At 45.5% G+C, this 16,043-nt stretch overlaps 1 protein-coding gene across 1 annotated transcript in view; it reads right to left on the bottom strand.

The window, feature by feature from the left end:
• LOC121932843 (unconventional myosin-Ig-like) overlaps nt 1-16,043 on the bottom strand; it is a 59,906-nt gene that overhangs the window by 24,387 nt on the left and 19,476 nt on the right. The window contains exons 11-16 of the mRNA XM_042471855.1: nt 15,938-16,012; nt 15,380-15,512; nt 12,030-12,196; nt 9,957-10,164; nt 8,861-9,084; nt 7,826-8,023 (exon numbers count right to left, since the gene is read on the bottom strand). Of these exons, the coding sequence (XP_042327789.1) occupies nt 7,826-8,023; nt 8,861-9,084; nt 9,957-10,164; nt 12,030-12,196; nt 15,380-15,512; nt 15,938-16,012 (1,005 nt within the window). The remainder of the gene's footprint in view (nt 1-7,825; nt 8,024-8,860; nt 9,085-9,956; nt 10,165-12,029; nt 12,197-15,379; nt 15,513-15,937; nt 16,013-16,043) is intronic.

The raw sequence follows: 16,043 nt of genomic DNA, 5'->3' as shown, positions 1-16,043 counted from the left end.
AGCATTGTACAATAATTTAAAGTACTGCTAGATAAAACCATCAACCATTTCAACAAACACCAAAAGATAAAAATGAAGCAAGCACAGAGCTGTAACCATTTAAAATCTATGTACATGCACACTTTGAATTAAATTAGTCCCAAAGAGCTTTAATAAAAGGCCGAATTTTGGCTTGGTGCTGGGAGAAATCAACATGGTGCTCTCTTTCAAGAGAGTTTTCTTCTAGAGACAACCTACATTTCAATATGTTGGCCTTTTGCTTCATGGATTCTGCATCCAACGATTCACCATTCAGAGCTCGAAATATTCCATTTCTCCTGTGCCCCTGGCAAGCAAATCTTGATTTTTGCCCTTTTATTGAAGACCCCATTTTACTACCCCATTGAGCGCACCACAGCTTTGGTATCCATGGAAATCCTGGAACCAAATCCCAGCGGTTTAGGGGCCACTGTATTACTTCTACCTCCCTGCAAGTCCCTTGGAAATGTAGCTTAGTGGACTGGACTGGACTTACAGCTCTCTCACCAAAAAATTCAAAATCCCTCAGTAATCTGTGAACCTCAAAATCCCACAGGATAGGACATGGCAGTTAAGTGGAATCCAAGCGCTGAACGGTGTGGCGGAGACATATCTCAGGCGCCTGCCCGATGTGTGGGCTACAAGTACGACTCTCATATCCCACATCTGGAAGGCTTCAATGGGAAGGGCCAGTTGAGGCACTAAATGGACACATGCCCTGATTTGGTATTAAGCTTCTTAATGTTGAACGGATGTAGCAATTCTCCCTCTTTGAATGACTGGACGTACACAGCAAGGGCACATTAGGTTATTCTACTTGAACACAGTAGGTTTCATGGCCGACAAACATAGAAACAGCGACAGGGACGGCTGCCTACACAGGCTTTGGCTCCTGGCTGAGAGAATTTGTGTGTGTGTGTCTGGGGTGTAATCACCCATGGGAATATACATTTAAAAAAGAATCCCAGTCTTATGATGCCTTCGCCTACCTGCATCCCTTTGTACATACGCACCAATCCCTGGCACATTTCTCCGGACTGTTTCACTGGTTTCCAGCACCCAGACAATGGTCCCATCCTCCCAGAAGTCTGTGACAACCATGCTCAGAGGTGGAGGCTGATGATACATCCTCTGCCCTCCTTGGCGTGTGGCCAGTGCTGACTCAGAAACCTCTCAAGGGCGGCACAGAAGGCCACAAGGAAGCAGCTCCCTGGGGAGTGCCAGTGTGCCCGATTCTTCACCCACCAGCCAGCTTTGGCCTGAAGAGACATGCTTTACCAGAGGCCTGGCTCACAAGATTGTAGCTATGGGGGGAATGACAAGTTTCCCTGCCAAAACAAGAACTATCACCCCCCCCCCTTTACAAAATTCCCTTCAGTCTCCATTTTTAGCCTTGCAGTAACTTAAAAATTCAGCTGGTATTTAGAAAATGCGTTTGCGTCCAGAGAAAAGAGGCAGACAGAGTGACCCAGGGGATGTGAACACAGGAGAGTGTGTTTAGGACTAAATGATCTTCAGCATCTCATTTTCTGCTAGAAATTGAGGAGGAAGGAAAAACGTCACTTGGGGAGAAGCATTCTTGTCAGAGGACAAGGTCCCCACTGCCCCTGTACCTATACATCAGGGCCAGAGGTTTCCAAAGATATGGGTGATTCTTTCTCCTCCAGATAGGAACATCCATTCCCTCCTTCCTTCAAAGCCCTCACCTTGTGACTATACCCTAACATTTCACAGATGAAACTGGGACATCTGTGGCCAAGCAACATCAGAGTGTGGTTAGATGGTAAAAGTTACTGATGAAAAGGGATACACCAACTCGGGATGATGCAGCAGTTGGCTTTTGCCTGAGCCTCCTGGGGAGGGCCGATTCCACTAGCCTCTTTTCCCCCAAGCTATTTCTGCACTTGAAATCAGTTTGCCGCAACTGAAGTAGCTGAGAACAGCGGAAAGTGGGGGAAATGAGAGAAACCTGGGACATTTTAAAAGCAGCAGAAAAAGTGGATGACAGCCGGTTAAGTGGGACTGTCCCTGCCAAACCATGACAGTTGGAAAATCGTAACTGCATGGGAAGTCTGAAGCCAGACCAGCAGGAAAGTTCCAGCAGCAAAACAGGCCTGCTTCTCAACAGAAGATGGCAGCAGCAGTGCGCTCTCTCCTCTGGACCCTCTGCAGGAGGCTTGCAGATGCCCTTCTGTTCCCATCCAGTCTGATTCAGCAGATGTGTCCTCCAGCTTGGCAGGGCAGATCCAGGTAATTGGCCCATGCAGGGAATGAGTGGCCACAGACAAGCCGCAGTGGACTGTGTATCTCTGGAGTTTCAGTGTACCAATGGGAAACTGCAAGAGATTTGTGGTCCAACTGGCAGAGGAAACACTGAACATCGAATGACCTCTTTCTCTTGCTTGCAGGATTTTTCCTGCTCAAGCATTGAGTGCCAGCAGCCAGGCAGTTCACCATAGCAGCTGAATCTGGTGTAACAATGACCAGAAAAGATGCCTGAAGCTACTGAAATCTGTAAAACCTGAGATCAAGCAACTCCAGCTGTATTGGTTTGGCAGACCACCCCAGTTTATCTTTGCTGTCCCACTTTCTCTGCTGGTTTTACTCCCAGCTTCTCTCTCTTCCTCCCACCATCTTCCACTTCCTTCAATTGCTGTAAAGAGTGTTCAAAGTGCAGAGGTCCTCTGCACCCAATTTATCAGAGGAGGGAAGAATGAGTCTTACTCTTCCTAAACTCAGTGCATAATGCCAGAATGTCTCTACTTAAATAGTAATTTTATGTGTGCTTCTTCATTAATTACTTTTGCCCTCCTGTTGTGGCTACACCTTTTTGTCCTGGTTTTCAACTGTGAAAGGTTGGAGGCTATGCATTAACCAAAGATGGAATTTCTTGCCACAGGTCAGTTATGCTGGCCATAAGCAAACATGGTTTTTCGAAGAGCTGCACACCATCCTATTAGCCTCCTTTGCTCTGGCTACAGTTTGGAAAACAGGCCATGCAACGCCAGCTGCAGCCCATTCAGACTAAAGGAAGATAAGGACAAGTTGCTTACCTGTAACAGTAGTTCTGTCGGTGGTCATCTGCAAATTCACACAAATGGGTTATTCTGCACTTGTGCAGTTAGCTTTGGTATGAAGCTAACTGCCACAGGCACAGAATAAACCATTGTGTGATTCGCAGGGAACCATGAAGAGGGCAGGTTGCTTACCTATAACTGTAGTTCTTCAAGTGGTCATCGGTGAACCACACAAATGGGTTATTCTGTGCCTGTGCAGTTAGCTTCGAACCAAAGCTAACTGAAGAGGTGCAGATAACTCATTTGTTTGATTCACAGAGACCACAAAGAAATCACAGGCGGGTTACAAACCGCCATAAAGTACATATTCACTACGTATTAGGGTTAGGAAGGGGTGGTGCTTCCGCACCCCCCTAACCCTAGTACTAGTGATACGTACAATATGGGGCGGCCATTCCACATGGCCGCCGCCATATTGACGTGCAGACATGTGTGTTCCGCACATTGAGCACGCCTTATGACGTCGCGGTGCGCCATGGTGCCTCCACGCTTATAACTGCGCCGCAGGAAGAAGCTCCATTTTGGAGCTTCTTTTTTGCTCTGTGCAGGAGTCGCGCGGTTGGCTGCTGCAGCTCCCTCGTGGAGCAAACAGCAGCGCCAGCAGACCGCCGCAAAGCCGCAGTCTGTAACGCACCACAGTTATTCCAGGTCATGTCTGGCTATCTTGAGGTGGGAAATCATAGAATCCTAGAATGACAGAGTAGGTAGGGACCCGCAACGCCACCAATCCAATGCTATTCTGCCAGCAAGAAGACACAATCCAAGCAATCCCAACCGATGGCCACCCAGCCCCTGCTTAAAAGCCTCCAATGAAAGAGACTCTACAACACTCCAAGGCAGCATATCCCACTCTCAAAGTGTCTTTGAAATGCTTCCTAATGTTGAGCTCTTTTCCTCTAGCTTGAACCCATTGCTCCATTGTCCTGTTCTCTGGAGCAGCAGAAAACAAGCTTGCTCCATCCTCAATGTGACACCCCTTCAAATACTTAAACAGCGCTATGATATCACCCCTTAACCATCCCTTCTCCAGGCTAAACATACCCAGCTCCCTAAGTCTCTCCTTGTAGGGCGTCATAATTTCCAGACCCTGCACCATTTTGGTTGCCCTCTTATAGACACACTCCAGTTTCTCAATGTCCTTTTTGAATTGTGGGGCTCAGAACTGGACAAAGAATTATTCCAGGTGGGGTCTGACCAAAGCAGGATAGAGTGTCACCATTACTTCCCCTTGATCTAGACACTGTACTGCTATTGATGCAGCCTAGAATCTCACTGATATTTTTAAACTGCCGTGTTTAACTGTCTCACTTTTCTGAGGCCCAGAAAGTGGGTCCCAGGAGCTTCTTAGGACCCATGAGCTACACTTGGCCCATACCTGCAGTAACGTCTGGTGGCTTCCACATCAGTGTGGCAATGAAGCCACTTTAAAGAAACTACAGTCAGTGCTGAACTGTACCCTCCAAATAAGTTCAACACCTTGGCAAGTTTATTATGTGAGCCTCACCCAGAAATGCTGTCTGTTACAGTCCCATGTTGGTTGGGCCTGTCTAGGAGTGGTTTAAGCAAATCCATCCCAAACCCCAAATTCTAAAAGTCTTCTGGGAAGAATTCACTCCTCCACAACCAACGCTACAAAACAAGCTCAGCAAGGTACAGCATTTGACGGTATGAGACTCTTTAAGTCAAAATTGTCCTGCCCTGCTCTGGATTCTGCGGAAGTGAGATGAAAGGTGAGGGCTGCTGGCTGATGGATGCTGGGAGGCTTCTTTTGGATGCCAGCCATGTAGGGAATCACTGGTGCTATTTTTATGGCCTTGTTTATATTGCTTTGATCAATATTTTATGGCAATGTCTTCCACATCTCCCTCCTTGGTTGTTTACGGCTTGGCGCACTCCATGTGACATAAATAATTTCCCAGTAAAAAAGCATCATTTTTTAAAAAGTTGCTTGCTTGCTTGCTGTGGGGTCCTTTTATTCACTTCTTCTTTTGGACATTTGCTGACTTCCATTCCTCCTGGGGATGATGGGACCTGAAGTCCAGTCTATCAGGAGGGCACCAATTGGGAGAGGCTGATATAATCAGATATGACTGCAATATCACCATGGGGTTCAACAGCTTTACCAGAGCATTAACCAAATTTCTAGCATTACAATTGAGCACTGAGAAATACAGTTCCAGAATCCAAAGAAAACGATTCGGTAGAATTCTGCAAAACCCCAATGCTAATACTACATGAGCTTCCTAAAACATAGTACATGTTTTTCCAAGCGCACACAACTGGTATACTATAGCGCTTACTTTTGGTACATCTACAGCTGTGTGAGAAAATTCATTCTCAACTTTGACAGGTGTATCGACACAATTGTACCATTTGGTGCTTTGCCAAAGAAAAGAAAAATTAGCAATTTTGATTTTTGAAAGTAACAGGCTTAAAGGAAGCTGAAATCAAGAGGGTTGGGTTTTGTTTTGTTTTTTGGTCAAAGTCGTTCTAGAAATCATGGCACATGAGACTTCATTAACATTTCAATTCATTCTAGTGCACAATATGGACTTGCTTCCTAATCACCATCATTTAGTTTACACAGCTACTTTGCATGTGAAAAAATTGACATTTTAAGTTGATTTGCTTTTTTGGAAGTGCCACAACATGCTTTCTCATTGATATTTTTGAACTTCATTGTAGTTGTGTGCCTTCAAGTCATTTCCAACTTTCTAAGGCAAACATATCATAGGGTTTTCTGAGGCTGAGAGTGTGTGGCTTGCCCAAGATCACCCAGTGGGTTTCCATGGCCAAGCAGGGAATCAAACCCTGGTCTCCAGAGTCATAGTCCAATGCTCAAACTGCTAAACCACACTGGCTCTAATGTATTAACTCAGGATTGCTTTTGTCCTGTTCCCCTGTTTTTCGTTGCTGCCCGCCATCAAAGAAAATCGTCTTGCTACAGTCCTGCTCTCAAAGTCTTGCCTTGGAAAGGCCCTGAAAGCCAAGGAAGTAAGAATGCTCTCATTGCGAGTGGTTATTATTAGTATTATTTATCATGAGGATGGCATGGGAGCGTGGTGGCAAAGCACCCCGTCTATGTGGCTGTGACACGCTGAGTCGTGCGCAAGCCTTGCATCCATGCTGTGGACGCTCCTTTGCTGATGACAGGTAATGAGCAAGGAAAATGCTGAAATGGAAAGGTCTTCTGAGCTTGAAAGGAGAAGGGTTGCTTCAGGTGAGACAAGGAGGAGGCAGGGAAGAAAGGGGAAGGAGGGATGGATGCATGTGGGGGAGAAGGGAGCGCAGGTGGAACAGATGAGCAAGAAAGGAGGAGGAGGAGGAAGATGCCGAATTGGGCTTTAAACACAGCTCTGACAGTTACTATGGAAACTGAGTTCTACTCCGCAGCATCCCAAAAACTGCTCAGGGGAAAGGCAGGGAGAAGGCAAGAGAGATGCTTTCTCTGGCCCAGAACTGGAGCACAAGACAGTGCCTCTGTCCTCCTGTGTCTCTATAAAAGACACGCAAGAAAGTGAACTCTAGCAAGCCCTATTTCCCCATCCGCAGCTGTATGGTGGCCCTCAGTTGTTTTTGTGGCCCTAAATTCTGCCACAGCTTCTCTGAAGAAAGCTTATTTGGAGAAAAAGGAGAATATTAACAGGTTGAGTCTCCCTTATCCAGAATTCCGAAACCTGAACTAGGCCAAAATCCAAAATCGTGGCTGAGATGTTGGCACCTTTGCTTTCTGGTGGTTCCATGTACACAAACCTGGTTGCATGCACAAAAATCATTTTAAAACATTGTGTATATAAAATAACCTTCAGACTATGGTCCAAAACACACTGCAGAAATAATCCAGTTTGAGACCGCTTTAACTGCCCTGGTTCAATGCTGGGGACTCTAGTTGTGTGAGACTTTTTGTTTTCTCTATCAGAGAGCTCTGGTGGCACAATAAACTACAATTCCCAGGATACCCTAGCTCTGAGCCAGGGCATTTAAAGCAGTCTCAAACTGGATTATTTTTGCAGTGTGTTTTGCGCCAATGTGTATAAGGTACATATAAAACATAAATGATTGTTTTATTTATACACAATATTTATACACAATATTTTAAAATTTAGACTTGGATCCCATTTCCAAAATACCTCATTATGTGCATATATGCAAATACAAGTATTCTAAAATACAAAAAAAAATCCCCAAAATACCTCTGGTCACAAGTACTTTGGATAATGGAGACTCAACCTGTACAGCCGCTGGAAGATTCTGGAAACAGTGATTAGCCTTTAAAAGAAGGCCTGCAGCTTTGCTATATTGGAAAAGATAGGCTTTTTACATGTGTGTTTTAGGACATAAATCCTTGATTATTCCATCCTTGCTTGCAAGGAAAAATAGTAGTTTTCTCCCTGTTGCAGGAGAAAATAAGTATTTATGTGCAGCTTATGCCTCTCCGTTTGAGAATGCTGAAATGTTCTGGATAATATTTATGTGTAGAAAAATGCATGGATTTTTTTTGCTCAAAAACCCAAGTTCCTGCACAAAACATAGTGATCTTTGGGTTTTTTTCTGCACAGCAAATTCCTCCAGAACACTTTGAATACTGGAGGAAGAGCTGCAAAAAAAGGATTGTTCTATTCTTCCTCCTGACCCGTCTTCCCGATTGTCCTGATTCCTGATTGTTTCACTTTTCTACCGTAATCCTGGGAACAAATCCCCCAAAGATATGGGGGTTGTACTGTACTCACATTCCTGTAAACCAATCTGGAGGTGCCCTGATATCCTCAGTGAAAATGCTCACCAACACTAAATAGTTTCGGCACCAGTTCCGGCAGCAGCCCCAGTCTTTCCGTAAGCCTTGCAAGACCTCGAGAGCAGCCACTTTGGCCTTGATCTGGTCCATATCGGATGGAGGGATGTTCTTCACAATCTGCCTGGCTCTCCACCTGCAGAAGAACCCAAGAGACGCAAAGAGAGTTATCTGGCCCAGCTGAAATCCCATCCCTTGGATGCTACGTATTTGCCATTGCAACACAGCGGACCAGACTCCAGGATCTCCAAGGCTTTGTTAAGATGGTTGGAGCCTCAGAGCAATCCCAAACCAGGGGGGCTTTAATTACTAAGTACAACAGAAAGCAGGATGAAAAATCATCACTTGTAGGCCCATGTTCAGTCCATTTTCAGTATCTATAATGCTTTAACTATTATAAACAAAAGGGGAACCATCCCCTGGTGAAAGGTCAGAGCATAATCTATCCTGGAAGCATTGGTTCCCTTCTATTCTCTCATCCAGCCAGCCTTAGCGTGAGCACAAACAGATACGTCTGATGGGATTTTGAAAGTTCTTTGGCATTGCTTTCCTTTGTTTCATCCCTTAGATCTTTGGTTACATGCCCCTAGGTTTTACGCTTGACTTATCCAAGGGTCATATCAAAATCTATAATTTTGGACCCAAAACCTGTCCTCAACTTATACATGAAGTCAACTTATAGTCGAGTATATACAGTATATTGTTTTCACACAGATTTCTAAATGTTGATTTGCATGTTTATCTCCCAGACTTTCAGGGCAGGGGACAGCTTATTTGGGAATGGTCATCTGGCTGACAGCTTCCTTCACCAACACAGTTGCTCTGTCCTTATTTATGTGGGCAATGCCCTCATTTGCCCACTTACATCATTTCTAGAGCCCTTCCGCCCAGCCCATTTAGCAGTGCTTTCACCAACTCTGGTCCCACAATCTTCCTGCCTGCCCCATGCCCACCGGACCTCTGCCACTCTTACCTGCGGAAAATGAGCTTGCTGTTTTCTTGGAAATGTGCCAGCACAGCAGGGGGCTCCGGCCAAGCCACGCTCTTGCCATAGTCAGCCATGCTGCGCACGTCCTGGAAGCGCTGGACAAGCTCTTGGAGGTAAGCCTTCACCTTGTGGCGCTTGTAGTAAACCATGATGGTGTAGATGGCCCGCAGGTACCGGCAGCGCTTACGGGCCAGGGCACCCCTCCAGGCCTGGGCCAAACAGATGGGGCAGACATGTGCCAAAAAATTATAGCAAATAAATAGAACCAATTTGCAACACCCCATTACCCCATTGCTCCTTTATCCATGCTTCTAAGGCCTACAGCAGGGGTGCTCCAGGGGCCACATATCTCTGGGGGACCCAAGGATTGCCAAGTGCCCATAACAAGCAACACCCACAAAAGTGGCCCAAGTCCTCTTCTGGTTTTCAAAGAGCTGCTTTTTAAAAATATTAACAGCGCAAAGCCTCTTTGTAACTTATTAAAAGGGGGGATTCACATAATTTATGCTCTTATGGAGGCTAGAATAAAGAGTCTTGAAGGCCACATCAGTCCTAGAGCTGCTTTTTGCCCATCCTTGATCTATACTATAGCAAGCCCTTCAACTGTCCAGCTCTGGCAGGGACATTCCTGATTAATCCTTTGTCATCTTTTTTTTTTCCAGTTGCTTTAAAAATGTCCCAGTTTCTTCTTCCTCTTCCCACATTTCCCCCTTTGGTTTCCTTTTATTCACTTGCTGCAAAATGAGTTCAAAATGGAAGAGTAGTTTGCACTCAACTGGTTCAATAGAGGGAAGAGGAGAAAGGGGTACAGAATCCCTCCCTTCCCAGTAGTCTCCCTCAAAAGCAGACTTGTAAAGCCTCTTCTAGATTGTGTTCATAATTTTTCCCACCCACATTAATAATTTCTGCTTGGCTACATGCATCCCGTTTTCATCTGTGAAATGCTGGAGGGCCGGCTGTAGACACAGATCCAAGATACTGCTTAGCTTGGGAACAGTCCTTTTTGGACTACATCTTCCTCCCCCTACACTGTCACCCTGTGCTATAAGCTTACATGGGACACTAGCATCTTTTTGTGTACCTTCTGCAGCAGCAACACAATTATGGGGATCAACTGCGCCCGCGCCTGCTCCAGAGAGAAAAGCGTCCTGGGCGTGCGGATGAAGATTTTGGTGTGTCCATAGGCAACATCGTCCTGGAAGCCGTGCTGCTCTATCAAGACCTGCGTGGCCTCGCGGTCGGTGGCCATGAGGTGGTGGGGCCAGGTGTACTCACAGGTCATCTTATACCTGGGGTCACAAGGGAGGAACCAGTCACTTGAGACAGAGCCTCAGACAGGTGTAAACCAAGGAATCCGCTTCGAATTCAGTCAGACCCTTAGTCCACGGAGACCAATATTGTCAACTCTGACAGGTACTTACAACAAAACATGTGTTGCTGCTCAAATAATTCTGGATTTTGGAATACTTTGGGTTTTGAAACTCCAGATAAGGGATATTCAACCTGTACTTCTAAATATTTCTCCTCCAATTTCTAGGTATCTTCTTTAAAAGATAAGATTCCAGGCCTTTTCTTTCAAGACATTTGCAAAGTCAACATTGGATTTTTTGACTGGTTAGTATTATCCGGTTTTCATCCTTTTATATTTTCAGTCCCAGGCCTTTTGACAGATGCTAGATCCTACCATGCCAAGGAAATAAAGCCCATCCATTTTATTGAGAAATATCTTTATCTGTTTGCAGGCATTTTGTTGTATGTGTGTATAGGTGCCCTCAAGTTGCCTGTCGACATATGGCACCCTCATTTCATAGGGGTTTCTTTGGCAAGGAATACTTAGAGGTGGTTTTACCAGTTCCTTCCTCTAAAATAAAGCCTACAGTGCCTCATATTAATGGGGGGGGGGGGTTCCCAATCTAGGCTGACTCTGCTTAGCTTCCAAGATCAGATGGGATCTGATGACTTTTAGGGTATTTAGCTTCTAGGCATTCTGTTATTATGCCATAAATCTAGGGTGAAAATCATACTGAACTGTAAAGCCCATCAGCCTCCAGACAGCATTGCTACTGGTGAAGAATGCTGGGAACTGCAGTTTTAACACCTGGAGAGTCAGACATTTCCCACCTCTGTCCTAAATGCAATTATTAGTCTCAGCTGGAGCCTAGCTATTAAATCAATTACATAAGTGATGACTTAGCATGTTCCTATTGATTCAAGAGCTTTTTTCCCATTCAAACTGGCTTCCAACGTACATTTATCATTAATGGTATGCCTTTCAAAAACATAATAGGAATTGTGGCAATATTGTTGGGAGTAAACACATGCCAACAACAAAAAGACCTTGAATCTCATTAGTACTGGAAAATTGTAATGACATTGGCAAATCCCTTGCCTTTAGTGCACCTTTCAGAGCGATGGTGATTGTAAAACACAATGAATATACATTTTTCAAAAATTGCAGTGGTATTATCAGGAATAATATTTATTGCTGTGACTGAAATCTTGGGGTTTTAATTGGTAGTGTGTGTACCATCAGTGGACACTCGGAAGTCAAGGTGAGGAACTTTAATATTGGAAGAAACATAGCACATGAAATAAACAAGGCTGGGGTTTTTAAAAATCTGTTTTGTATTCTCCTAAATGGACATTGGTGGCAGCTGGTGGTTCCTATCTCAGTAGGAATGTTGAATCTGCTCTGGGTTTTAGTCTAAACTTCACTGGCACTATCTAACAGGTGTTGAACTGATATAGGGCTCAGCACTTTGGAATCTTTGGTTCCATTTGCGTTGCAGAAATAACGCTGTTTGACACTGCTTTGACTATGATGGCTTAATGCTACGGAGTCCTGGGATTTGTAGTTTTATGAAATAGTTAGCCTTCTCTGTCAAAGAACTTTGGTGCCATAGCAGTATCAAACTGCATTAATTCTGCCGTGCAGAATCAGCCTCCATTTATAGATCAGGTTGAATCCCAGTGTGCCTTCGCCACCCAATTGCAATGGAAGCCACAAACTGACATTGACTGGTAGGGACTTGGGAGGTGGTTGCATATATGTGGTGCTCAGTGGCTTATTTTGGTCACCTAAGGGTCCCTTTCATATGGGTCTCCCCAAAAAGGACAAACTGTCGCCAGCTGTGGAGCCTGGAGGCATGCCTACCGGAGCAGAAAGCGGTCATAAGGTTGCCTGTAGGCAAAGCCGGCTCTCCGGACGCGGACATTCTCCAGCAGACCCAGGTAGGAGACTTGATGGCGGCAGCGTTCCACATCAAAGAACAAGGGGGACTTCTGGTCATTTGGTTTGATGCAACGGACGTAGTAGGGCTCCTGTTGGGGAACGGAAGGAGGAGACAGACAGGTTAGCCCTGGGGTGGGGACGCTCCTCCCTCAAAGGTGACCTTGTACTTGGATATAGGATCATATAAAGTGGGCCCTTGATATCTGCTGGAGCTTGGTTCTAGGATGCCCTGTGGATAACAAAATCTGTGGAGGCTCAAGTCACGTTAAATACAATGGCTTAGTAAAATGGTGTCCCTTATATAAAATGGAAAAAAGAAAATTTGCTTTTTGCAATGTATACATTTTTAAAAATATTTTCAAACCGTGGATTCTTTAATCCATGGATAAAAAAAATCTGTGGATTCGGACTGTAATTCCCTGTTGAACAATTCACTGGCTAGCAGTACATTTCAGAATACAATTCAAAATGCTGGTGATGACCTATAAAACCCTTCCTTTCACTGACTTAGAGACACAGGATAAGAACAATTTAATCTAGCCCACTTGCTTATATTTAATTTAATTGTGTCAAGTCAAAAGGTTGGGTAGAGTGCAGAGCAGAGTAGAGGTAAGTTCTGGCACTGCAAAGCTGGGAGGGAAGGAAGAAGCTAGCTAAGTAAATCCATAACTACGTAATAAGAACAAGATAGCGCAGTGTAGTGGTTTAAATATCGGACTACAATCAGGAGACCAGGGTTTGATTCCCAAGTCAGCCATGAAGCCCACTGGTGTCTTTGGGCAAGTCGCATGCTCTCAACCTCAGGGAATCTCCTATGAACAAAGCTTGCCAAGAAAATCCCATGATAGGCTTGCCTTAAGCCAAAAATGACTTGAAGGCGCACAACAACAACAGTGGCAATGGCAAACCTCTGAAGAAGTCTTGCCAAGGAAACCCTAACCGCCTTAGGGTTGCCATAAGTTGGAAATGAGTTGAGGGCACACAACAACAGCAACAACAACAACAAGAAGGTAGATCAGGAGCTGGGTTGGAGGATGTGCGGGCTTTTCGTCCAAAAAAAGCATGTCTCTCAGCTGTGTTCCTGGCCTAAGCCAGAACTGCCCAGGAGCGGTATCAGGATGAAAACCAAGGGATGGGGAAAATGGGACAGAGCAGCCCAGAAAGGCTTGGCACTGGCCCAGAGCTCCCTGGAGGAACCGCAAGGCCCAGATGTAATCAATAACCACAATCTGTTTCTTTTTAGAGCACCAGTAGAGACACAGGGCACCATCTGGACTCTTCCCTCCCGGCTGCTCTGTTTTCCAGAGGCATCTAAATTTAGCCGCCTCGGCGCCTGCTGGGACCAGGGACCCAACCAGAGCAATGAGAGCCAACATCCAGTCCTCTCGTTCTTTCTGGGCACTGGTCCTCGCCAGCCATCATGAGGGCAGATGAGGTCCTCCAGTGACCGACTTTTGGCACGGGACACTTGGGACCCACCAGCCACGGAATGAGGGCAGACAGTGCAGAGAGGTAGAAGTGTCGGACACGTAGTCCAAATGTGGGACGGTGAGTGTTTGAGGAAATTAGTTAGCTAGTTAATTAACTAATTAACACATCCTGTCCCAGGGGAAAGGCAAGATACTCTCTCTCTCTCTCTCTCTCAGAGGAAGTACTTTTGTATTGCTAACCAGGGTGAGCAGAGGTCCTAAGTGCAAAGGAAAACAAGGCACTTTAAAATGTAGGACATTCCAGAAAAAATGAGGAGATGACCATAGGAAAGCTAAGCACACTCATATCAATGTACATTCATGCTCAAAATGGAGGACCTTTTGGAATTCCTCTTTGAGAGGAGGCATAAATGCCGGGCGTGTCCTGGGAAAGGAGCGCACTTGGTCACCCTGTGCTAACTGAATTCAAATTTTATCTCCTGGATTTTTGGAATGGTTTTTCTCCCTAAGCTTGCATAGATATCTCTCCACATGGTCTCAACACAGAATACTCGAATTACACCTTGAGAAAATGCAGCCCTGTGGCTAACATCGTCATTTTTTAAAAAGAACATCTCTTGGATGATTTTTAACAGCTTTGCCTGACGAAGAAGCTTTCATGATGTATTTTGTGCATTTTGGTTGTTTGGGGAGAAAAATACCTTTTGTAAATTTTGTAGATGTTATTATATTCTCTCTCTCTCTCTAAACTACGTTTCCCACAATTCACTAGACATACCAAATGGAATTCAGATTTGGTTTCCTGGACTGAATCTCCCAGTACCAACAATGCCATGAGGCAGCTAACAAGGCCAATGCAATTTTAGGCTGCATCAATAGAAGTATAATGTCTAGATCAAGGGAAGTAATAGTGCCACTATATTCTGCTCTGGTCAGGCTCCACCTGGAATACTGTGTCCAGTTCTGGGCGCCACAATTCAAAAAGGACAATGATAACTGGAGTGTGTCCAAAGGAGGGCGACTAAAATGGTGAAGGGTCTGGAAACCTTGCCCTATGAGGAACGCCTTAGGGAGCTGGGGATGTTTAGCCTGGAGAAAAGAAGGTTAAGAGGTGATATGATAGCTCTGTTTAAATATTTGAAGGGATTTCATATTGAGGAGGGAGCAAGCTTGTTTTCTGCTGCTCCAGAGAACAGGACCTGGAACAATGGATGCAAGCTACAGGAAAAGAGATTCCACCTGAACATTAGGAGGAACTTCCTGACAGTAAGGGCTGTTCAACAGTGGAACACACTCCCTCAAAGTGTAGTGGAGTCTCCCTCCTTGGAGGTCTTCAAACGGAGGCTGGATGGCCATCTGTCGGGGATGCTTTGATTTGGATTTCCTGCATGGCAGGGGGTTGGACTGGATGGCCCTAGTGTACTTTGCTCTATGGCCAGCATGGCTAACCCTGGAAGGGTCATACCATGTCATGAGCCTCTGGGTTCTCCAGAAGTCTCCTCCAAATACCCTTTAAGTGCAGTTGCCACATAACTGGGACTTTTGTTGTGTGCCTTTGAGTCGTTTCTGACTTATGAGGCCCTAAAAACACAGGGTTTTCTTGGCAAGATTTCTTCCGAGGGGGGTTGCTTTCTGTCTGCCTCTGAGGCGGAGAGTGTCTTATGGACCACCCACCACCAACATCTTCTGAAGGTTGTTTGGGGGCGTTTTGAGTAAAAAATTATTCTTCATAGAGGGCTGAGACCCCCTAAGGTCTCCTGAGGGCTAATGTGGCCCCCTGGTCTCCCAGGGCCGGCCACCCGGAGCTCTGACACTGCTACCATTGTGTGTCAAACTCGCTACCTTGCAGGCCAGGTTTTCCACCAGAGCGACAATGGAGTTCTTGAAGAGGCTGGCAGCGGTCAGTGGCCGCTTGGTCACTTTGTTGATGCTCTGCTTGCCCTCAGGCCACATCTCCTGGAGGACGGGGTCTGTGCTGAAAGAGAGGGAGGGGGTTAAAGAAAACGGCCACCCCAGGGTCACCCCAGGACTTGAGCTTTCCAGGCCAAAGCCTGAGACCTAGGATGCATCAATCGATTTAACTGCTCTACCTCAAGGCTATGGAATTCTGGGAGTTGGAGTATGCTGTGGGGCCTTCCTTCCTTCAGCTCCGCTCTGCTCCGGGCCCACAGCAAACTCCAACTTCCAGAATTCCATAGCCATGAGCCAGGGCAGTTAAAGTCATGCCAAACCGGGTTATTTCTCCATTGTTGATGCAGCCTTAAAGACGCCATTAAGCCCTATGTGTTAAATGGTGATGTCATTAAACCTTATGCATTAAGTATCAGTGCCAATTGTCATTCAAACACCCATGCCCCCTATTAAGGGTCCATTGCATGCCCCTGGTTGGAAACCACCTACCTGTTATACATCAGTCTCTTGAAGTCCTGGAAGAGGGTATCCTTGTTCTTGTCCAAAAACCCTTCCACAGAATACCTGAAACACAGATTTGGATGAGTTTTCAACC

Source organism: Sceloporus undulatus, chromosome 6 (genome assembly GCF_019175285.1).
Source record: "Sceloporus undulatus isolate JIND9_A2432 ecotype Alabama chromosome 6, SceUnd_v1.1, whole genome shotgun sequence".
Lineage (NCBI taxonomy): Eukaryota > Metazoa > Chordata > Lepidosauria > Squamata > Phrynosomatidae > Sceloporus > Sceloporus undulatus.
Note: the sequence above shows the minus strand (reverse complement) of the source record. Positions and strands in the feature narration are given on the sequence as shown.